Below are 23,476 nucleotides of genomic sequence, written 5' to 3'. Positions count from 1 at the left end.
GCTGTTACCAGTTCTGGGTGTACCTGAGAGCCGGGAGAGCGCTGCTGCTGTAGCACTGGCTCTTTGCCTTGTTTCCCCACTGCCAGACACCATTAGGAGTTAAAACTACATGAATACTTTCTGAAGCTGGTAACTGCTGCAGTACCTCCAGGCATATTTTGTGATTGGGGGGAAAAAAAAAAAAAGGGAAAAGGAGATGAATGCTATAATTGTAAATGGGAGTGGTGCTGGCTGAAATTCCCCGTTAGGCAGTGATCCCCACTATGAAAAGTGGCTGACTATTTAAGTAGTCACCTTCTGCTGATAGTCCTGCAATTCATCCTGTTATTTTAAGAGTCGCTTCTTGTACCTACGTGGGGTGCTGCTTCTGCAACTCTTCCTTTTAGCCAGTTGCTGGAAATCTTCCCGTTTCTGTGTTTGAATTTTCTTCTGCTGTATGAAAAACTTCTGCTGATGTCTTCTGCTGCCCATAACTTTTCTTCCTCTTCTTCTGTCTACGCTTCGTCTCCAGGACTTCCTCCTGTTGGTGTTTCCCTTTCTCCTCATTTCCTCTGATCTGAAGTTTCCACCTGGATATTTTGCTTCAGTATGCTGTGCTTTGTGATGGCTGGCCAGGTGATTTGGCAATGCTGCTCACCAGATACTATTCTTGTGTTAAAAAAATTGGCATTATTTATAAATTATACATCCGTTCAATGGTAAGTGTGTCTTTGAATGCGTTGGTGGTGACTTTGGAAGTACATTTCTGTAAACTGCCCTTGTTAGTTTAAAAATCATTTGGCCTCCTGAGGGTGATGTCATGAATGTCATCAAGAACTCTTTCAAAAGTTGTTTTTTGTTCAGCAGAAAGATTAACAGCCTCTAATGAACGTCTGTAAAACTGTCAGCTAAATCTCACGGAGCATCTAGCCCATAATGGATTATTTTGGATGTATTTATAAGTGGGTACAGAAGCTTAACACAAGCGTGTCTGAGTTGCATACAAATACATCTATATGCAGGTAGAGCATTATACAAATTTAAGTTCAGATGTGGTCTCTGCATGTTTCTGTCCTGACTCTCAAATACATGTAACATGCACACATGCACCACAAACAGGCATTCAGCCTTACATCATCTCATCAGTGATGTGTACAGAAGACATGCCCTGTTCTCCACCTGCTGACATCCCTTCTGAATCTTGTCTTTTCACAGATGTGGATGAATGCGCCCTGGGGCTCGATGACTGCCACCCAGATGCTATTTGTCAAAACACCCCAAAGCTGTACAAGTGCACGTGCAAAGTGGGTTACACTGGCGAAGGGAAGAAATGTGAAGGTAAAGTGATGGAAGCACTATGCTCTGCCCGTGTCAGCATGAAGTATTTCTAAGAAGACAGTGCCATTAAAAATAATTACTTAAAATATGGAGGATGATTTTAAATCAAAATAGTCATTGTTTCTTCACCTGATTTACTCTTCGTTTACAAAATCAAAGGCAAACAGATTGCATGGCTTTTCACCTACTAATATCACTTGGTTTAATAATTAGTTTGTTGTTTATCCAGCAGCCTTAAAAACTATAAGGTAAAGCTACATGGGAATTTCGGGGCATTTTGTCACCCTTTAGAAACATTCAACAAATAATGTGTTAAGTAGTCAATTTGCAAGACAATGATGATTTCGGACAGCAGTTGCTGGTCACATTTACACAGTCGCATCTCTAACTGTCTATAACACCCAAGCAAGCATCCGTCATATTGACTTTTGCTTTATTCCTTAGACATTGATGAATGTGATAATGACTTCAATGGAGGCTGCGTCCACGAGTGTTTCAACATTCCAGGAAATTACCGCTGCACTTGCTACGACGGCTTTATGTTGGCTCATGATGGCCACAACTGCCTGGGTAAGAAGAGTGTTCATGAACATTGTGAGTGGTGATGCTAACATAACCCTTTAACTGCATCCAGGGGAAATGCATGGCGATCTATTGGGCTGAATCAGCTCAGCTAGAGAAGAATGTTACCTATGGGACTAAGGATTACCAGGTACTGATGCACCATCCCAGTGTGGCTCTTTCCTCCTCTGTAAAGGCGGAGGATGATTGTGCTACATTTCTAAGTTAAGTGCTTTGGGTTCAAATGGGTGAAGTGCCATCTGTTGTTACGCTGAATGAGTTTATGTAAAAGAACGCGTGCTATCCTAGTCTTTTCTGTTCCCAAGTTAGTTTAGGATCAGTTCTCAGGTGTGTTTCCAGGCTTAGAAATCTTTCCTCTCATACATCTATAACGTGTGGGATTCTCACTCTTACTGTGTCTGAGTACTTCCTGACCTGCAAGCTGTTCGGAAAGGACAACTAAGAGTGTGCAGTAGCTGTATATGATAAGAGGCCATTGAAGCACAGAGGGACTAAGCCAAATGCTTGGCGTTTCCCTGGGTGGTTCGTGTGAAGCAAAGTATGCAGCTCTGGAAATGTGTTCAATCCTGGCAACGGTCCCCTGAGCCTGCATCCACACATTCTCTCTCGCCCTCTTTTTCTTTATTTAAGACCTTGGTAGTTTCCTGCTTTTTGTGCGCCAGCAGGTGAAAACCTTTAAAAATGGGTAACGAGACCCTGTGGTTTTACTGGGATAGTATTCTTCAGCACACGGTGCAGCAGTGTACAGAAGTGCATGAGTTGCCAGCCTGTCGGCAGTGTGGTATGCTGCCAGTGTTATTTCCCTGGGACAGAGCGTCACGGTGATGAAGCTGTCCTGCTTCCAGGACCCACGCTGGGTACCCTGGATGGCTCTGCCCTGTGCTGTGGTACCTGTCCCATTTACTTTTTCAGAGATGGCTCAGTTTTTCTCTTCTGCTGCACTGAGTGTGGATGTGCCCGGGCAGGCTTCCATGCCCATGTCAGTTAGAGGGAAACTTGCTCTCACAGCATAATTTTAAGATTGTAGTTAGCTTGGCCAGGGGTATTTCCCACTGGCGTATGGCATATCAGGTGGGGGATCAGACCACCCCTAGTCTGTATCTTCTGCTGGGACAAATCAGAAAAGCTCTGGAGTCTCCCGTGGAATTGTGTTGGGTTTTACTTGGTGGGAGCCTGGTGCCTGCCCACAGATTAACTTTACTACACTGTAAGTGGACGAGAAGATGACGTCGCTAAGTTCCAAGTATTTCACTCAAGAAAGTAGAGAGGGAAGCAAAATATCTGCTGATACTTTAAAATAATAGGAAGGCCATCTTATTTTTCTCTAGTACATTTGTGTAAACACAGCGGAGTTCAGTTGAGGTTACCATGAAGGGCTGAATGTGAACGAACGCATTGCCTCTTACAATGCCACCAAAGGGTGTATTCTCTTTGTATCCAGTAGCCCCTCTAGAGCATACTTCAGCTGACTTGTTTGTGATCGGTAAGACCTAGACATAACTTAGACCAAAATTTACCACTTGCTGTGTTACTGGGAAGCTGCTCAGTATTGCATGACAGACTTTTTAAAATAAAATAAAATGTCATTGACATACAATGAAGTTTTTACCCCGACCTGCCAATTTTGAGATGTGATGTAAATGTTAAATAAATATTTTGGCATGCAGCAAATTGGATCACATCTTCTCTTAATCTGCTTGTTTACTTTGTTCACGCCAGGGTTGCCCTCCTCTCACCCTTGTTTTTGAAGATTTCAGCTGTGTGCCTGGGTTTAAGCCAAATAGACAATTACTTGTTGGAAAGAGATGATTTTTTTGAAAGCTTTCCAAGGTCTGTAAGACAGAAACATCTGCTGGAGTTCAAATCTGTAGTACTAAAGACTCATGGTGGCTGTTTATTCATGATTGTTTGCACATTCACATCACTGTAGAACTCTAAAATACTCAGCTTCTCTGTGATGGAGATATGTCAGCCGCTCTTTTTGCTACAGCAGGTCACATTCTTTTGCATCCAATTGGCTTACTCATTGCCTTCAGTAGAAATTAAATCTGTTGTAATACTGTGTTATGCTTCTTACTAAAAGCCTTTCTCTTTTTCCTTTTTTAGAAGACAGCTGTTTTATGCCAGAAATGCTACAATGTTAAATTAAAAACACTGTACTATTAGCACAGGAACAATGAACAGAACGGGGAGCAAACGTGATGTTCCATATGAATTTGCAAATGAGACCAGTGCTTTGCCTCAGAAACATTTTGTCCTGCTTTTTAAGGGACTGAGCATTTTTACTTCCTGTTCAAATTGGCATTTCTGAAAATTAGGGGAGGAAAATTCTTTGCTGGTAGTGGTTACAAAAACCTGCGCTTATTAAGGGGTAAAATTGCAGAGAATTGGAGGTCAGGATGAGCATCCTGTTGTTCAGAGGCTTAGCTGAAGTTTTTCTACTCTTTGTTTCTCTTGGTTATCTTGCAAGCAGAGCCTTTCTATATTCTCTGGTATTGTTAAAGCTCCGAATATTGCAAAATCAACACTAAAAGTATTTCCAGAAATTCTGCTCTTGTCCTTCACTGCAGTCAGGTGACACAGCAGCAGCCTTGATGGTAAGTGGTGATGACCAGATCAAATGTAATGTGTGAATTCTAGCTAGAGTGAAAGTAAGGAGCAGGGGATAGGTTTTAAGCTACATTTATTTTGAGGTTTGTATTTTTCTTGTTCCACCTTTGCTTCAGAATGGGGAGCTTTCTGGAAAAACACCATTTGTAGCTTGGATGGGTTTGGAGCCAAAGTTGCGTCCCACTGAGCAAGAGAGAGCCATGTATGGATGCTCAACCTAAATGTAAATGTGCTAGGCTGCTGAGTGGTAGTACTCTCCAGCTGCACTGCGAGGCAGAGTACGTTCACGTAGGTGGAGTGTGGAGCCCTGCTTCTGGCTCCACCGAGGCTACTCTGCCTTAGCTGTAGCCAGTAACTCTAGTTAGTTGGCCAGCATTTCTTGGGAGCCCTGTGACTGATTGGGCAAACTGCGAACAGGGTAAGAGCAGCGGCAAAAATACACTTTCCCAAGGGTGACGGCACAATAACAACAACAACAACAGGCTAGCCTGGTGTGTCTAAGCTGCCTGGATGGTTACATGCTGAGTAGATGGATGTCTGTACTGCATATTGAGCGGCTGCTGCCAATATGAGTGTATTGGTGTTAGTACAAAGCTGATATCTCTCTTTCCTCCTCTCTCTCTCTCTCTCTTTCAGATACAGATGAATGCATGTTCAACAATGGTGGTTGCCAGCATGTTTGTGTCAACACTGTGGGGAGCTATGAATGTCGCTGTAAGGAAGGGTTCTTTCTAAGTGATAACCAGCATACGTGCATCCACCGCTCAGAAGGTACTGGCTGCTTCCCTCCAGGCACCAAGCAGGAGTTTTTGACAGAAGCTAACTGCAAAATCTCTAAAGCAGCTTCAAAAGTATTTTTACGTTGAGTTTTTCAAAGCTGTGAAGGGTCTTGAAGTCCTCACTTGTTTTAAAAGGGGCCGTGTGTCAGAATCTTCTAAGTGACTTTGAAGACTCTTTACATCCCTTCTGCCCCTTTGATCCCACCAGTATCTCTGCAGTGTTGTGCTTGTTAAAGGCTGTACTGCTGTACTCCCGGGGTACTTGATGCTCTGTTGTGCAGCTAAGCTGTGTCCTGATCCAGGGAACGGCAACAAATTGAAGGACAGCGAGTTCCGGCTGTTTCCATTGGCTTTAGTTACAAGGCAATACCTGCATTACCTTCAGGTACCTTTTAGATTCCCTGTACAGTGTTTAGGTTTCAGCTAAGAGATTTATTGTTTGTCAGCCCCAAAGGTATTCAAATCACATTCTTTGTTTTGAGTGAAACCTTTATGAAGCGACCTTTGAGAGATCAGAGAGCCTTGGGTGTCCAATTAGACATCGGATTGAACAAAATTATTTTGGGTGCCCTTAGGGAATACTTTAAAGTGGTTGCTCAGATCAGGGAGTTGTCCATTGAACTGTACAATGAATATCTTACTAAGTAGTATTTAAAGCTGCAAAGCTTTCTTTAATCTATGGCTTATCGTTGGCATGACTATAAGAGGAATCTGAGCATGAATAAACAAATCTCACTTTAAAAATCCCCATAGTGAAGAGATCAACATTTATAGACATATGGCCATCCACAGATCAGTGCGCTGAGGTGGCTGTCATCTGATGTAGCTGAATTGATCTTTTGTTTGAATTAAGAATTTGTATTCTCAGCTTCTGTGGTACTGGGCTTGGTCTCATGGGGGTCTGCTGATGCATGGTGATTTCTCAGGCCGTTGCTCAGCTTGCCACTGCAGGAGCTGAGCCGGGTGTGGGGACAAGCGGGAAGGCTGCAGCAGTGGGGCAAGGCATTTCCCTTCATGTTGCCTTGCAGGCAGTGATGTGCGTTTGTGTGTGTGTGTGTGGATGATGAATCTAAGGATGAAAATCAGTTGCTGGAACTCCTTGTCTTGGCCAATGCCAAGAGAGGAAGAACTTCCAAATCTTTTTATTTTTCCTTGCTGCTACTTGAGTACCTTCTACTCTCCTGAACTAACAGCAGCAGCATTTCCTGTCATTAATATTTGTTCCCAAAATTGTACCTTTGGAATTCTACCTCTGTTCTCTTATTTTTTTAAGACACAGTTAGTTTCTTTTAACCTTTTGGCAAAAAAGGCCTTTTTTCCATAATACCAAATTTCCACTTAACGTAGTCTTCTTTTTTTCATTGAAAAAGAAAAGCAAGAGGAAAAAAAGATGCATTCTTTCCTAAAAACTACTAAATAAAAAAGTATTTTTATGGAAACCGGTCTTAAGAAAAAAAACCCCTTACTGGTTTTGCCTGAAATGCTTTTTTTCTTCATACTAAAATACAGAAGTGTTTGTTTTCTTTTCTTTAAAAGACATTTTTTCAGGTTATCATGCTGTGACTCTTTCCCTCCTGCCTCCCCCCATTACTGTGAAGAAGTGCTCCACGGGATTCCCCACTTCTTTTTTTTTTTTTTTTTTTTTTCCCTTGGGTGGGCAGGTCTGTTGTAAGCCAAATCTCATTGCTTTATCTTTCCCCTCACTTTGTTCTCAGCTTTTCTGTTCATCACTAGGTCTTCTATTTTCTGCCTTGTGTATGCATCTCTCAGTGTATACTTTATTAGCTCTCTTTTGAGACCTCGCAGCATTGATTGAAACAGCATTTGGCACCTACTGCCTAGACCATCTATTTGGTTTTGCTGCTTATCTGTAATACAAGGGAGTATTTCTTTCCCTGACTCCCAGCCCAGTTAAGAGAGTGCATACATTAATGCTTGAGAGACCTTCCTAGTGGCCTGCAATACTGGCCTTTACATACACAGAAAAAGAGTGAACTGAAGTTGAGAAAGGAGAAATAGAGAGGCTTGGGGCTGTTGTATTCCTCCTGATGACCAGTGTAACAGGGGAGCCGAAGAGTCATCTGCCCTTCCAAGTTTACTTGCAATTATCCTCTGGGTTCCCTGTCACCTACTGTGACATGGGACTCAAGGTCAGGTAGCTATTAGGGGAGAGTTTGATAATTGAAGTTGATTTTTCATCTGATGTGACTGTGTTGGTCTGAAGCACAGGGGTGCTCCGAGTGGCTTGATGGTTCTGCCTAGCCCCTGCTTAAACTACAGGAACTCAGAGTGTCTTGGGAAGTTGTGCACAATCCAATTCTTTTCCCTGGCTGTCTGCTCTGAATGAGCTCTTCTTCATCTATATGTGGGAGAATGGATTTACTTTGGAAGGCTGTTACAGTAGCTGGCAGGGCAGCTATGCACATGTAGCTTATTTCTGTGTTTAACTTGTTTCATATTAGAGAATACAAAAATTTGAAGGAAAACAGAGTTTTTCATGAGTAAATATGTAGTACGTCTTGCGGTTGCTATTGCTATGGATGACAAATCTTGCTACTCTCCCTTGTGGTGTTTCACAGTCACAGCTATCTACTGGTTGGGCTGAATCAATGGGAGTGAATTGGACCTGCAAGATGAAAGCCACATTTGAAATCACTGTGTGGACTGAGAGCTCGTACACAGGGGACCATCTCAGCTGTTGCTCTTAGAGTCCTTCTGGCTGTGGAGAACAGTGATAACTAGAAAGCTTTTTGGAAAAAGTTGCCTTAACACAAGGATGTAGGAAGCGTGTAAAAAGACTAAAGCGTTCCTGGGACGTCCTGTCCTGTTCTGCTGGTTGTGCTGATGCTCCTCACCATTTGGCTATTAGAGGGTGCCTCTGAGAATCTCTGGTAGTTCTTTGTACAACTGCATCCTCTGCCTCTGTCCTACTGAGCACCCATTTGAATGTGCCTTAAATGGAGCCTTAATGTTCTTAGCAGGATGGTGTTGATGTCCCTCATCTTCTGTGTAAAAAAGACAAAGATTTAAACACAGATCATACATGCAAGAGATTAATTTAACGTGACCTGGTAGGGAAATAGCATGCTGGCTTTTTGCCTGGCATCTTGCCAGTGACAAGAGTGCTCAGATCTCACTGAAGTTTGCTGGGTAACTTCAGGAAGGTCCAGTCATCAGAAAGGACTCATCTGGCTTGGCGTCCACTAGGCCAGGCAGGCACTGGATTCAGCTCTCTTGGCTGTGAGTGTGGCCATCAAGAGACTCATCCATCCCAAGACACTTGCGTGCCAGTAAGGCAGGGTCTCCTGCAAGAGAAATTGCACATCTGGGAAGCATGTGGTGGGATTTGACCAATATTTGTTTGGGCTTTGGTTCTTGACCACAATCTGCCATTGCAACAGCTCTGGAACAACGTGACTTGGGAGACTTTGTGTCCATGAAGGAGTTTGCAGTCACACAGCATTTATGGTTTTACAGACATGTCTTTAATACAACCTTATAAAATGGGGCTGAGTAGAAATCTTCTACCACCTTTGGAAACAAGCAGCAGCCTCACAGTAAATGCTAGAATGTGTGGATGTATATATCTTCTCTGAAATGCTGGCTCTTGGGTCAGCTAGATTTTGGTGGGTTTGGTCATGTACCTTGTTACACAATGGGTACTTTGTTATTAAAATGTGCCCTGGTTTGGGAAGTGCAGTTTTAGCTTACTGTGGAGACCTGATTGAATTCTGCTCTCTTAGAACGGAGCAATCCCAAACTGAGCATTTAAACCATTTGTCTGATGTCAGTGAACTTTACCAAAGTACTTTCTTGAACAGTTTCCCCTTTGGTAGCTCAATAGAGACAAAAGAATAACTTTGTTAAGAAACTAAGCTGCTAATTCTCTTAATGCCTTCTAACACCTCTGAGCTAACAGACCAAATCATATTGCATGCTTAAGAACAGAAAAGTCACAAAACCACAAGAGTTAATGAGGCTAATTTGTGGCCTCATAGGTTGTCTCCTTCCTTGACTGACAGCACAATAATGGATGACAGCTTTCATGGGGGCTCCTTGGGCTGTGTCTGTGTGCTGCTGGATTTGAAGTGTCATTGTCTTGTTAGACTTCTACAGAGTCCTCACTGTGGGAAAGGAATCAAAAAGCCAGTAGAGCAGAATAATCTAGGCTCTGTAATATCCATTCTTTTGTTGCTTAAAGCTCTCTTGATAGAGAAAGGGTACTGTAGCTTGTGCTTCAGATGGCGAGAACAGTCGTGTGCAGAGCAAGGACCTAACTGAAGTATAGTGGAATAATGGTGACGAGCTGACCTCTGCTTGCCAATACAATGTTTTTGTTTCAGTTAGTAATAAGGCTGCAAAAAGGGCTGTGTAAGTTTAAAAAATATATAAGGTGTGGAATTGTTCACACAATCCCTTTCTAGCAGCATGGTCACCCTTTTCATTCTCTGATTGTGCATCTGCTCAACTCAGTAGAAGTTCACTTCAGGTAATGTGGGATAAGACCTTGCAGCCAAAGTATGCTCCACTTGCTCTTCTCAAATGAAGTGTTCTCACCAAGAAGAAAGAGCATTTTGGTGTAACATATCTTAGAAAAGCCAAATGCACCAAGGCAGAGAATTTGATGGCAAAGGTGTGTTCTCTGTATACCTGAGGAGAGCATTCATTTGTCTTCTCTTCCCATTTTGTAGCTCTGTATAAGACTTCAGCAAAAATCTGTGGTGTAATGTTAGAAGAAAGACTATTCTTTTAATTTGGTCTAATCATCCCATTTGATAACTCAGCCAGCTGCTGTGTAGTTTTAAGCCGTGTGTGTACAAATTGCGTCACTGTCTTGCCAATAGCAAAGGCATTGATTTAGCTGAACCGTGGGGCAAGGTGAAAGAAGTTTTTACAATAATTCTAGGAACAATTCCTCCCTGTTTAATTGACTTGAACTTTTTGCAAAGGCCAGACAAGACACTCTGGCAGTCATTGAGTGCTACTGCATGAACATCTTGTAACTGTCAGAGACAAAAATGACAGGATGTTTCTAGGAGGGGCACCAAAAGGAAGAAAGTCACTAGTGTCACATTGCTTTTTCATTTGGTTAAAGCAGGTGTCCTGGTTTCAGCTGGGATAGAGTTAACTGTCTTCCTAGTAACTGGTACAGTGCTATGTTTTGAGTTCAGTATGTGAAGAATGTTGATAACACTGATGTTTGCAGTTGTTGCTCAGTAGTGTTTAGACTAATGTCAAGGATTTTTCAGCTTCTCATGCCCAGCCAGTGAGAAAGCTGGAGGGGCACAAGAAGTTGGCACAGGACACAGCCAGGGCACCTGACCCAAACTGGCCAACGGTGTATTCCATACCATGTGACGTCCCATCCAGTTTAGGAACGGGGAAGTGGGGGGGGGCAGGGAATCGCCGCTCGGGGACTGGCTGGGTGTCGGTCGGCGGGTGGTGAGCAATTGCACTGTGCATCATTTGTACATTCCAATCCTTTCATTATTGCTGTTGTCATTTTATTAGTGTTATCATTATCATTATTAGTTTCTTCTTTTCTGTTCTATTAAACCGTTCTTATCTCAACCCACGGGTTTTGCTTCTTTTCCCGATTTTCTCCCCCATCCCACTGAGTGGGGGGGAGTGAGTGAGCGGCTGCGTGGTGTTTAGTTGCTGGCTGGGGTTAAACCACGACAGCAGGCACTGGCACTAAATTCTGTCCAGCTGGGAAGGTGTGTAGAAATACAGAACTCTGTGATAATCCCCAGTGGGGTTGTTTTGGCAGGTATTTCCTGAAATCAGAAAAAAAAAGAAAACAAAATGGTTAACAAAAAAAGAGAATTGGCATACAGCATACATACAATCTGCATGTCTGCCTGGTCACTACTTGGTCACTGCTGAGGTAGGTTATGACTTTGGGAATAGGCTTTGTAGGCCAGTAATTGAAATAGGAATGACTTTTGTGACTGTCAGCCTAGGCATTCCTGTGTCTGGTGGCTGCTCTTTTAAGCAGAGAAATAAGAACTTAATTTTAGGCTTTGATCTTGCCAGGTATCAGCCACCTTGCAATTTTTGTAAAAGAAATGAGGAGGTTTTATAAACACTGGTATAAAGTGAGAGCACTGGATGAGAATGCACATGCTGTCCAAATCTAGGGACACTGCTTTTTGACCTTGCAGTCAAAGAACATGAGCACAGAAAAGATCATAGATGGAGAAACCTTGGGGCCATTGACTTTGCAGGATTGGACTTTCTGCCTTTCCTGTCTGTAAGCTTATACTTCTTGTCCTAATCCTGTAGAGTCTTCCCAGAAGTAGCAGGCTGTTGTCTCTGCGTGTATTGAACTGACCTTATTTGACTGTTGCCTGCACACAGAGACGCTGAGGATGCTGATGCTCTTGCACTTGTCCTGTTTTGCAGAAGGCATGAGCTGCATGAATAAAGATCATGGCTGTGCCCACATCTGCAGAGAAACGCCCAAAGGAGGAGTTGCCTGTGAATGCCGACCAGGATTTGAACTGTCCAAGAACCAGAGGAGCTGCATTTGTATGCAACATTCTGCATATGCTTATGGTTTCCCAAAGTGAACAAATAGTGTTCTGTTTGCAGTGATATGGGATTTGGTATGTTATAGCTAAACTGGGATGACACGCCTAACTTGTGTGCATTTGAATTAAACTGGAATCAGTGGCTTTGCTGGACACTATCACACCAGTCTGTTGGTTGCTGCAGTATCTGTAGTCTGGGAGTCGTGCCATCATTCATAACGGAAAGTTCAGCTCCACAAGAGAGCTCTGCAGGTTTCAGTCTCACAAAGTTCTTCAGGAAGGGGGTGTGTTAGGAAGGTTGTACTGGATGGTCAAATGGAGTCAAAATTGCACACTGTCTTTCAAAGAGGCTGGAAGTACTTGTGAGATGTAACCAATATTTTCTTCCTAGTAACATGTAATCATGGAAATGGTGGCTGTCAACATACATGTGATGATGCTGATAATGGGCCTATTTGTGGATGTCACCCCAAGTACATCATGCATGTGGATGGGAAAACCTGCCTGGGTCAGTATACAGCGGAGGGAAGTAGTTTTCTGTTGATGACTAGCTCCAGAATGGTGTGGCATTGCTGTGTGTGCATGATTAATGCTCCTCATAATAGTATGGCTAGAAAATGTCAAGGAATGCAAAACTAAGAAACCTGCTAGTGCATGAGTGAGTGGGTTGGGTTCAGGCAACTTAACGCTTCCCTATATAAGTAGCTACCTAATGCTACTGCAGCCTGTAGTTATCACTGGTCCCTCTGAAGCACAAGGCCCGTCACTAACCAAAGAAGATTCCCTGCCCTCTAGGATATTTTAGGTTCAGTTTCTTGTATAGCATGAGCCAGAGTGTAACGTAAAGCAGTATGTCTGTTAAAAACAGACGTAAAGCAGTATGTCTGTTAAAACCAGAACTCTGAATTCAATTAAAGTACAATTTTTGCAAGGCACTTATCCAGTAAAGAAAGCACTTAAGATTTACAAACTCTTCCAGTCTCTGGAAGAGTTTGTTGTCTGTTGATTGAAATCAAATGCTTAGGCATAACTGGCTGGTCCTTGTATTAGTCCATGGTAGATGATAACAGTGTGCTTTTAACAGAACAATTCATGACAGTTCACTTAGTTCTTTTATCTTGTTTCTGATCACTACATCCATAGCACATCTTCTGTTTTGTTAAGAAAACTGAAGCAAACAAAGGAAGCAACAAAAGCAAAGTATTCTCATGGTTTTGACTGAAGGGTCTTCATGATTTTCATTATTACTTTCTTTTAAAAAAAAATTATTTCTGCCTAGTCAGTTCCAACTGTCTCTGATAATTCAGCATGCAATCCAGCTGTTTGCATGTGCGTACATACTGGTGTCCTGGTTTCAGCTGGGATAGAGTTAACTGTCTTCCTAGTAGCTGGTGCAGTGCTATGTTTTGAGTTCGCTATGAGAAGAATGTTGATAACACTGATGTTTTCAGTTGTTGCTCAGTAGTGTTTAGACTAATGTCAAGGATTTTTCAGCTTCTCATGCCCAGCCAGTGAGAAAGCTGGAGGGGCACAAGAAGTTGGCACAGGACACAGCCAGGGCAGCTGACCCAAACTGGCCAACGGGGTATTCCATACCATGTGATGTCCCATCTAGTATAGGAACTGGGGGGAGTGGGGGCAGGGGGGAATCGCCGCTCGGGGACTGGCTGGGTGTCGGTCGGCGGGTGGTGAGCAATTGCACTGCGCATCATTTGTACATTCCAATCCTTTTTATTATTGCTGTTGTCATTTTATTAGTGTTATTATTATCATTATGAGTTGCTTCTTTTCTGTGCTATTAAACCATTCGTATCTCAACCCACAAGTTTTACTTCTTTTCCCATTTTCTCCCCCATCCCACTGTGGGGAGGGGGGGAGTGAGTGAGTGGCTGTGTGGTGCTTAGTTGCTGGCTGGGGTTAAATCATGACAATTGTGTATCAGATGAGGCTTCTGGTCAGGACACCTTTACTCATTTGCTTTTTTCATGTTCCTTACAGAGAGGGAAGAGGCTGCTGTTGAAATTTCTGAGGGAAACACTACAGCAGGAGCTGATGTGGACAAGAGGGTGAAGCGACGGTTGCTTATGGGTAAAAGTGCTTATCCAAAATAATTTTGATGTTTGCTGAAACCTTTTAAATTGAAGAATTTTTTTTCTGTTTTTATTGTAACCATTATAGCTCTGGGCTGAATTCTGCCCGAGATGCTTCACTCCCTTTTAAGAAAATAATATTATTTCATAATGTATAAGAAACTATGTACATTGTTTATGACGGTCAGTAGGAGGTGTCAGGAACTTGCCCTTGAAGTAGCATATGTTTCCATGGTTCGAATTCATCATGGGAATGCAGTACAATCCCTTCTTCGCCAAACGATTGTGGAGGAAGCAGTGTTTTACCTGCTTCTCTTCAATTGAAAGTATACTTCTGCATGGAAGAGAATTGGGCCCAGTGGTGGATTGCATCTAGAAAGACATGTTAGGCTACAAGGCCATCTTACTCTTCCTAGTGGTGTTTGCATCTTGCCCAGAATACCAGCCTCTGGGGGTCTGTTGCTACTGGGAAGGCACTGGCATGAGAAACCGTCACTGTGGTCTCAGGGCAGCTGGGTCAGTGGATGTCCACTTCCCAAAAGCCCTTACTCCAGGTATCACGGTGATTTACTGTGCTTATTAGCATTTGCCACAGAAGTGGCATGGAGCATGGAGGCTGGAAAAGGAACTAGCAAAAGTATAGAGCTAGCTCTGAGCTCCTGAATCCATTTAGACATCTACATGAATAGCCTCATTTTCAAAAAAATGACATTTCTGTAGAAAGAGGAGGAAAGAAGAGGCACTCTGTCTTCATGTGGAGGTTGGACACAGCCTCCCAATATTCAGTGTGAGATGAAAGACTGGGAGGGAATAAACCAGTAAAGGTCTCAAAACTTGAGAAAAAGTAGCATATGCTTGATGCTGCAGAAAACTAGGAGACAGAGCTAGAAAGAGAGGATTTCAAAAAGCAGACAGAAGATGATCTTAGCAGCTCTCTGAATCAATATGTGCTGGATAAAATTGCATTTGTCCAGCCAGTGAAAAGGTTGTTAGGCTGACTGAGGTGGTTAGACTGACTAAAAGACGAATGCCAAAGAGTTATTTCTGTTTAGTTGAATGTGAAGAGCTGTATTTTAGGGGTATTCGCTAGAAAGGTTTGGTGAGATTTAGGCATAATTTGCATAGGAGGGAAGTTAGGGGAACATGAGGTTGAGGTGGCACCTGGGTTACAAGCCTGAAGGAACCCTCAGTGTGGGTGTAATTCACCATGACTGGGAGCACAGTTAGCATGTGAAAGTGTGTTGGGGAGGGATTTAAGAAAACAGGTTTAGAAGTGCTGAGTGTTGTAACCAGGTGTCTGAGCATTCGTGGGAAGTGTCAGAGGATCAGCCAGGATTGAGTGTGGGCATAAGGAAACAGACTGGCAGGAACAGATTCATCATCAAGGAGTGGGGCTTTGTGTTTAAGGACAAGAATATCCAGAGACAATATTTTAGTTTGTAGTCTCCGCAAAAAACCTCCACATAGCTGAGGCAGGGATTTTGCCAACACATGTATTTAATAGTTGAGTAGTTGCTTGTGTATACTAGACTAAATTCAACTATGGTTGAATTAGCAGTGTGCTTGGAACCGTGCCTTGTATCACATGGTGTTTCTTGTTACCATTATAATACCCCTGAGCAAACTTCAGCTTTATCTTGTTGGCTAGAAACGTGTGCGGTTAATAATGGCGGCTGTGATCGTACATGTAAAGATACGTCGACTGGAGTTCACTGCAGCTGTCCTGTTGGATTCACACTCCAGTTTGATGGGAAGACATGTAAAGGTAAATTTTATACTTGTGGACATGTTCATACCAACACCTTACTGTAAGGTATTCATCTCCAAATGAAGGTAATTCAGTGTCCAGAGGAAAGCCAGTATGTGTAATCTGACCTAAGAAAGGACTGCAGCCAGGGGTAGACACAGTTTCCATCGCATCAGGTGCATCACGTGCAGAGAATCTCTGCTTCTCTGCCCTCCCCCTCACCACTTCCACCCCTCCTGCCAAGATGGCTTCATTTTTCACAGATGAGCTTTGGTAGGAGGTAACACAGGTCTGTGGTAGAGCTCAGTACTGCAAGAGGTAGGCATGTAGATTCTTACAGGCATACAGTCCAATAGTCTGCTATTTTACCTGCAGTCAGCTGGGTATTAGAGCAGTTTGTAAGTAAATACCAGTGTGTAAACAGGGATGTGTGAGTAGAATTACTTATACAGGTCCAAGCAGCTCTAATGAGAGTACTGGAAAGGAGCAAAGGGACACTTAGGTTGTATATTAGAATATATTTTCCAGTAATTAGATGCTAAGACTGTTCTACTAGGCAAAAATGATGGAATACCCATGCCTGAGTCAATATTAGATAAAGAACTCATTCTAGTATTGGCATGAAAAGGACAGGGTAGCTCAGGAAGTCTCCTCTGTCTGAGCTTTCTGTAGGGCTTAGGAAGAGGAAATGGAGAGAATGTTTAAAAAGCTAAAACCTTAAGAGAGCGTTTAGTCAAAGTGTTTCCAAACAGAACTTGGAGAAATGGTCTTTTTTGAATACATGTACCCAAATGTAACTGACAGCAATATGTTAAATAACACTGTCATGGGGCTGAATGGGCCAGATCATTCTTAAGAGCTGGATCTGATCTTCCTTAAAATTTCTAGTATTCTTGCTCAATTTTGTTTCTGGGCTTCTCTAACCAATTGGATGTGACTATTTTCTGGATCTGGCAGTGGAAGTATGTTGAATGTACTGTATTTATTTGCTGAAGCACTTTTTTTGTTACAGATATTGATGAATGCCAGTCCAATAACGGAGGCTGTGATCATTTCTGTAAAAACACTGTTGGCAGTTTTGATTGCAGCTGCAGAAAAGGATTTAAATTATTAACAGATGAGAAGTCTTGTCAAGGTATGTGCACTGGAGAGGCAGAGAAGTAGAACAAATCAGCATGGCTTGGACATCTACTACAATGATGAAGTGATAATGGACTCCAGAATAATTTCCATGCCTCAATTTTGTTTTCCTTTCTGAAACAGCTGTTGACTTAATATAGTTGGCTTGATACTATTGGATACTATGTTTAACAGCACAGTGAACTATCATCTGGAAGTGACAGAGATAGCATCATATTGAAAAGCTCTTTGTGAGCATAATGTGTCCCCCCCTTCTGTTAATGATCTTAAAATATTTTACGGGGAAAAATAGACAATATCTCTCTGTCCGTTTTACTGACTAGTTCACCATTGCAGTGAAATTATTTTTTCTTAATGGGACATTTAGGTGCCATGACTTCATTATTTAAAGAAAAAAAGATATAACGTGATCTATGAAATTATAAGCCTGTTGACAGACTGGAATCACTATTCCCTAAAACATCGTAGAGCATTTGATTTTTAGGATGACATGGATTTCTCCTGTGAGACTTACAAAAATTATTTGCTTTTCTCTAATGGTTTGTACATATAGAGTTAGCAATCCTGTTTAAGCTGTTTAAATACATTAAAATGTAAAGATCAAAATGGTCTGTGGTTTTGGAAAAGCTACAGTATGAAACAATGTAAAGCCAATCAGCCAACTGGGGAGGTGAGTAATTCCATTTCCTAGACAACCAGCTGACATTAATAGTGAATTTCAGAAAGCTGAACTGACCAACAGAAAATAATTTTCACTTGGGTTTTTGGTGCATTCTTACCCTTTTTAAGTCAGACAAAGAAGGACAACTATTTATATGGAACAAACTTACTATAAAAACATAACATAAGATTTTCAAGATAGTTTGTGGGTTTTTTAATGGAATCTGTTTATGAATGTATTTTAAAGACTTGTGTCTCCCTTTTGTCCCTGTCACTTCTGTTACTTTACCTAGATTGTTTCAGAAGTTGTATTTTGAAGCATGCCAAAGCCAAAGAAAAAAGAATGATGTAGTGTGTCAGTGATGTTGATGTGAACTTTTTTGTATCTTGCAACATTCTTACATGGCATGCATAATGTACTAGCACAGAAGTTTTAGGTGCTTTTGATGGTATAATAAACATTCAGGGCCTCAGAAAGTGATGGGAATTTTACCGTTTTACCATTCAATTCACTGAGATCATGATTAGGCTATTATACTAACTATGCTTTACAAAGAAGATGTGTGCAAAGTGATTGTAATGCCAAAGACAACTTTCACTGGAGAAAACAGATATCTCAGCAGCCTTTAGAGACAGACATTGAAGTCTAAATATACAGTATCATGGATCCGTGGAAGAATTCACCACATTATTCCAGTCATCTGTCTTCAGGTGTATCTTGAAACATGGTGATTTTCAGCAGACTTAAATCAGGCACTGTATATTCATACAGAGTTAAAAATGTGGCCTTCACTTTCATATAAATGAAAGGGGGGAAAAAACAAAGGCCATATGTTCTTTTGTAAATCTATTTTTGCAGACCGTATGTAGACTTTTCTTAATGAAATAAGAGTTTTGTCAGCTTTTTTTTTCTCCCGTAGAAGAGAAATACTTTATTTTAAACATAAGTTTTAAAAATGTAGCAGCAGTTTTCATGTTTGCCAAGAAAAAGCTTGTTTGGCAAACTAATTGTTCTTTTGAAAGTTGTCATTTCATTATGTTACATTATTTGCTTAAAAGAATTTGCTTAGTTTACATACATCTGCACATCTCTGTGTCCAACTTTGTTAGCTCATCAGTGCTCCCTTGTCAGGCTGAGAGATACTGATGTATCCCTTTAAAACTTGCAGACGTTGATGAATGCTCTTTTGAACGGACATGCGACCACACGTGCATCAATCATCCAGGCACCTTCGAGTGTACTTGTAACAAAGGATATGCTCTCTATGGCTTCACACATTGTGGAGGTGAGTTGTAAAAAGATGCTACAGGCCATGCTCAGAGAGTGCTGTTGCCACAGGTCTAATTAGTGTCTGTGCAAGACACAAGCCTATGTATATGCAGTAGGCACATAGAATAAATTTTACTCTTTGGCGTGATAAGGAGACACAGCAAAAGTAGAAACTTATCCTGCTCATTTCTGTCTTTGCTTAAATGATTTTCCCTTCCCCCCATGCATCCAGAAAGAACCTGTGACTATTAGAACAAACGGATGCATTTTGCACCTGGATATGAAAGCCATAATTTGATAGAGTTTTCACATGCAGAAGTCTCATTTGACTTCAATGAAAAGTCAGTGGAATATGACTTAAAGAAGAGGAAGCTCTGGATGACCTAGAAATACAGTTTTGCAGGTTGCCCTTGTGCATATGCCAGATCCTCATGTGATGTAGATTGTAATTTAGCTGATGTAGTACCACTGATTTACGTTAGCCGAGATTAATGCTCTTAAATCTTTTATGTCTTTTCTATAAGAAAAGTTCAAGGAAGGAGAGAAAGATGTTCACAGAACCTCAATGTGTGTCAAGTGTGAATATTTCTATGACAAATTCCCCAAATTAACATGAGGAAACATGAATAACTGGACACTGATGGAATTAAACCTGGTTTATATAAGCTGTAGGCAAGACCTTACTGACTCCATATGCTTACTTAGTTCTGAGTAAGACCTATTTATTTCTGAGGCAGGATGAGCACACTTCAACTTGGAGATAACAATTCAGAGATCTCTGTGTGCCTGATCTGTTCTAACCTCTGCCTCTAGAAAGTCTGCAAAGATTACAGGGCTACAACATCACTGTGTTTTATCCTGGTGAACAGGGAAACCTGTCTGAATGGGGAGTAACACTGCTCTACTTGCTAAAAGAAGTCTGTTCTCATTAATTCCTCTGCATTAGTTCTATTTCCCTTGGCCACTAATGATGGAAAGGAACTGTAATTTTACTGTTGGCTGCTAATTGGCCTCTTCATATCATACCCCTGTGCAGAAGATGTTAATCCTTGTACCATAGTAAATCCTTCATTTACTGGCAATCACAGACTGTGTCAAAGCTGGTAGGGATACTGAGTATACACCTTCTGACCTATATGGAAGAAGTCAATAAGTGCTGGAGATAATAGGTTGCCATTGCAGCATCCTAACAAAAGGTCAATGAAAACAAAAGATTTGGGCTGATTTTGTGGTATCTTAGGCAGCAGTACCAATTTAAGGTGTTGCCTTCTTTCTCCGTTGTTCCTCTGCTGCTCATGCCTACACCTGCTGTCTCAGTTCTGTTAGTAGCATGTTTTTCCCCTGAAATCAGCTGGGTTTTGTAATCTGTTTCACAGTGTTTTTTACCAAATTGCTACCTGTCTAGAGGAGGAAACAAATGTTTGGGGAGAGTGGTGACACGAACTTGTTATTACCATTGAGAAAAGTACGTAGAAGTGGCTACCCTCAGTTGCACAAACCTTCTGGGACTTGCAAGAGATTTCTTGATGACAGCTTTCTAGGTTTATGTGTAATTGCCATAAAGCTACTGGACACAAGTGAAGCAGTCATTGAGGTGGATCTGAGAAGCAGAGACATAGAACTTTGCATTTCTCTATGTTGAAATTCATGAGATTCCTGTCGGCCCATTTCTCCAGCCAGTCAAGGTCCTTCTGACCTCAGTGGCACAACCATCTGGTGCATCAGCTAATCCTCCCAGTTTTGTATCTTCTGCGAACTTGCTGAGGGTGAACTCTTGTCCCATCATCCAGGTTTAATGAAGAGGATAAGTAGTACTGGCCCCAGTATTGACCCCTGGGATACACCACTGGTGAATGGTATATTCTGCATCCGCATGCAAGTTTGCACCAAAGGCAGTATGTTGTGTTGTCTGTAGTTTCTCCTCCTATTGGCATTTATTGGGTAGGGCAAGGCCCTGCAATTGGATAATTGGCCAAAAGGGACATTGGTGATACAATGGTGTTATTTGCCCACATAGAGTCAAATAGTGTTCCACAGCAGTTTTATCTGTCTGAGCACTTGGAGGATTGATCAGTATGAATCCTGTTCATGTTGTCTGTCTTTATTCCAAATTAGAAATATTAATTAACCAGACACAGTGCAATGCAGACTTGATTTGGTCTCCTTTTCTTTGAGTTAATTCATTATCATATTGCCGAGGCTGGATATTTTTTCAATTATGTGGTTTAAGGACATACCTAACATCTCCCCTCTGACAACATTTGATCAATTTTGACATTTATCAAAGGATTTCCATGAAGACAAAACTATTTCAAGGTGGGTTTCCAGAGAGCATTCCTAAAATCTTTTCCAAACCCTACTAAGCAGTATTTGTTTACATATTTACCTAGTGGAGTTAGAGTACAGAACTTTGGCAAGAGTAACTTTTTAAAAGTATTTTTACCTTTCCCCTGTAGATATTAATGAATGTAGCGTCAACAATGGTGGTTGCCAACAACTGTGTGTGAACACACTGGGAGACTATGAATGCCTGTGTCACTCTAGCTACAAATTACACTGGAATAAAAAGGATTGTGTTGGTAAGGTGCCCAGTAAATACATTTCTACTCCTGATGTGTCTGATGGCCTTGTGATTATAGTCAAATCTGAAAATCTTGATCTGTCCAGTAAAGTGGTATGAGTCATCGTTCCAGGTATTCCGCTTTACTTTTTATTGAGGCATGATGGTACTGATGTTGAAACTGGTAAAAACAAGCAAAAAAAACAACCCCCAAAACAGGAGATACTTTGAGGGATTTTGATGCTTTCTTTCCTGTGCTTTTGTCTAGCTCATTCTTCTGTTTCCTTTTGTTTCTCTGCATGAGAAGTTTTGCTGATGATAGCTTTACCTGAAAGGAAATTACTTAAGTGGTGTGATCTTCCAGTGATTTTATTTTGCTTTGATTTTCTGTCTAAACAGCACATTAATTCCATGGGTGCTCTCAGGTACCAGCTTACAAAAGCAGCTGCATGCTGATTTATTAGTAGGGTGTATGTAGATCTTTTACTTCTGTGAGTATTTGTTTTATCCTATTTAGAGACAAAGGGTCCCTTGCCTGATAATATGTCACCCAAGGTATTGCTGCACTGCAGTAAGAGTGGTGGGAGTGATAGATGCTTCTTAAGCTGCTCTCCAGATGTCCAGGTATTTTTTGGTAAGTCAAAACCAACAAAAACAAGCATGTGATTCTGCGGAGAGTGTAAGAGTAGTAAACCTTCTAACTCTCATGGAAGCCCCAAGAAGTAGACAATCAACAGGAACTTTTCCTTTTTCACTATAGAAAATAAAGGGCTATATCCCTGCCAGTGTCCCAAGAAAGCCCCCCTTTCCTTGTCTTTTATAACCACTCTACCCTCAGATTCCCTTCTCATGACAACTGTCTTTTTGAAGCTGGGGAGGACAGGGCAGAATTCTCTGTGCTCCCTGGGCCATTCCTTAATTGGCCCTGAGAGCCGCTGCTGAATGGGGTGAAGGCATTCCAGCCCTGCGTGGGGTCTGAGATTTTGCCCACACAGCCCCTCCACCCCACAGGACACAGCATGCAGACTCGGCTGGTGCTTACGGGACAGATGCTGCTTTTCTTCCTAAACCCTTTAAATTGCTTAGGAAGAGACAAGCTCTAATGTGGAGTATTTTATGCACAACATTGTTGAAAAAGGTGAAGATGATGATGGCGATCAACAAATTAAAAATGTCTTTTATACTACAGGAGTCTTCAGTCTGTGCACAGTGCCTGTGTCTTTACTGTCTGTCTGTATGGTCTGTCTGTTAGGAACACAAGATGCCTACACCCTCACCTGTGGCAGGTCATCTCAGCTTAAGAAAAAGCAGCAAAATACAAATGCATCCAGCTGGCTGGGTAATCACTAGATTTACTGTTGCATGATTTGACTGACTGATTTCTTTTAATAGATAACTGTGAAATAAGGGTGTTTCTGTTGACTTTCTATTTTCCCTCTCCATTTTACTCCCTCTGTTTTTTCTTCCTCTTCCTCGTGATTGCAGTTTGTGATTACAACAGGAAATTCCCCTTGTACTGCTTCATCAGCATTGGTCAAACTAAGACTTAAAAATAAGGAAAGAGAAAAAGATCAGTAGTGAAATAAACAGCTATGCCAGGAGTGTCATGCCTCTTTTTAGACGTTAAAACTGGACATTGGTGGCAACATACAGTATGTTTAGGTTGAGCTGTTGGACAGTAAAGTTTAGAAATCATTTAAAGCTAAACAGATAAGAGGTGCTATTTTATATAGACATAAACTACTTTCTGAACTGGTTTGCAGTATCTCCTTTGATTTCAGCTGACCTTTGTGTCATTTACCCAATAGCAGATCTAGACTTGATCATCATAATCATCATCATTTTTTTTTTTTTTTTTAAATAAAGTCTATCACACTTTGTTCCAATTCCAGTTGTGAACCAGCTTCACAGCAGGAGGAAGCTGGCATCCCTTTAGGTTGTCTGTGATGACTGCTTTTTCACTTTATATCAGCATATTTTTTGATGTCATCGTTATGCTGTGTCATTAGGGTTATCTAAATTTTCTGTTCCTTTTTTAAAATAACATGTCATTGTTTCTTCCTGAAGATACTTCAGCCATCAAGATAAGCGTAACCTTTAAATTAAATGAAAGAAAATGTAGTTTGAAAAAGACTGAGATGTTTCAAGAAAGTCTGGAACAGATGATGCCAGGTATGAATATAAAAAT

At 41.5% G+C, this 23,476-nt stretch overlaps 1 protein-coding gene across 3 annotated transcripts in view; it reads left to right on the top strand.

Moving 5' to 3' along the window:
• SCUBE2 (signal peptide, CUB domain and EGF like domain containing 2) overlaps nucleotides 1-23,476 on the top strand; it is a 47,088-nt gene that overhangs the window by 1,219 nt on the left and 22,393 nt on the right. Inside the window, exons 1-14 of one of the 3 annotated variants that reach the window (XM_052811547.1) lie at nucleotides 525-698; nucleotides 1,195-1,317; nucleotides 1,762-1,887; nucleotides 5,146-5,280; nucleotides 11,694-11,819; nucleotides 12,213-12,329; nucleotides 13,820-13,909; nucleotides 15,560-15,676; nucleotides 16,671-16,793; nucleotides 18,628-18,744; nucleotides 21,185-21,307; nucleotides 21,806-21,922; nucleotides 22,541-22,627; nucleotides 23,356-23,460. In XM_052811547.1, coding sequence (XP_052667507.1) covers nucleotides 1,857-1,887; nucleotides 5,146-5,280; nucleotides 11,694-11,819; nucleotides 12,213-12,329; nucleotides 13,820-13,909; nucleotides 15,560-15,676; nucleotides 16,671-16,793; nucleotides 18,628-18,744; nucleotides 21,185-21,307; nucleotides 21,806-21,922; nucleotides 22,541-22,627; nucleotides 23,356-23,460 — 1,288 coding nt within the window. In that variant the 5' untranslated portion in view covers nucleotides 525-698; nucleotides 1,195-1,317; nucleotides 1,762-1,856. Of the gene's footprint in view, nucleotides 1-524; nucleotides 699-1,194; nucleotides 1,318-1,761; nucleotides 1,888-5,145; nucleotides 5,281-11,693; nucleotides 11,820-12,212; nucleotides 12,330-13,819; nucleotides 13,910-15,559; nucleotides 15,677-16,670; nucleotides 16,794-18,627; nucleotides 18,745-21,184; nucleotides 21,308-21,805; nucleotides 21,923-22,540; nucleotides 22,628-23,355; nucleotides 23,461-23,476 lie in introns of those variants that run through there. The other 2 variants (XM_052811548.1, XM_052811549.1) reach the window with 2 other exon arrangements.

The sequence above is a fragment of the Harpia harpyja genome, chromosome 16 (assembly GCF_026419915.1).
Source record: "Harpia harpyja isolate bHarHar1 chromosome 16, bHarHar1 primary haplotype, whole genome shotgun sequence".
NCBI lineage: Eukaryota > Metazoa > Chordata > Aves > Accipitriformes > Accipitridae > Harpia > Harpia harpyja.
The sequence above is the reverse complement of the archived record's forward strand: the minus strand, read 5'-3'. Positions and strand labels throughout refer to the sequence as shown.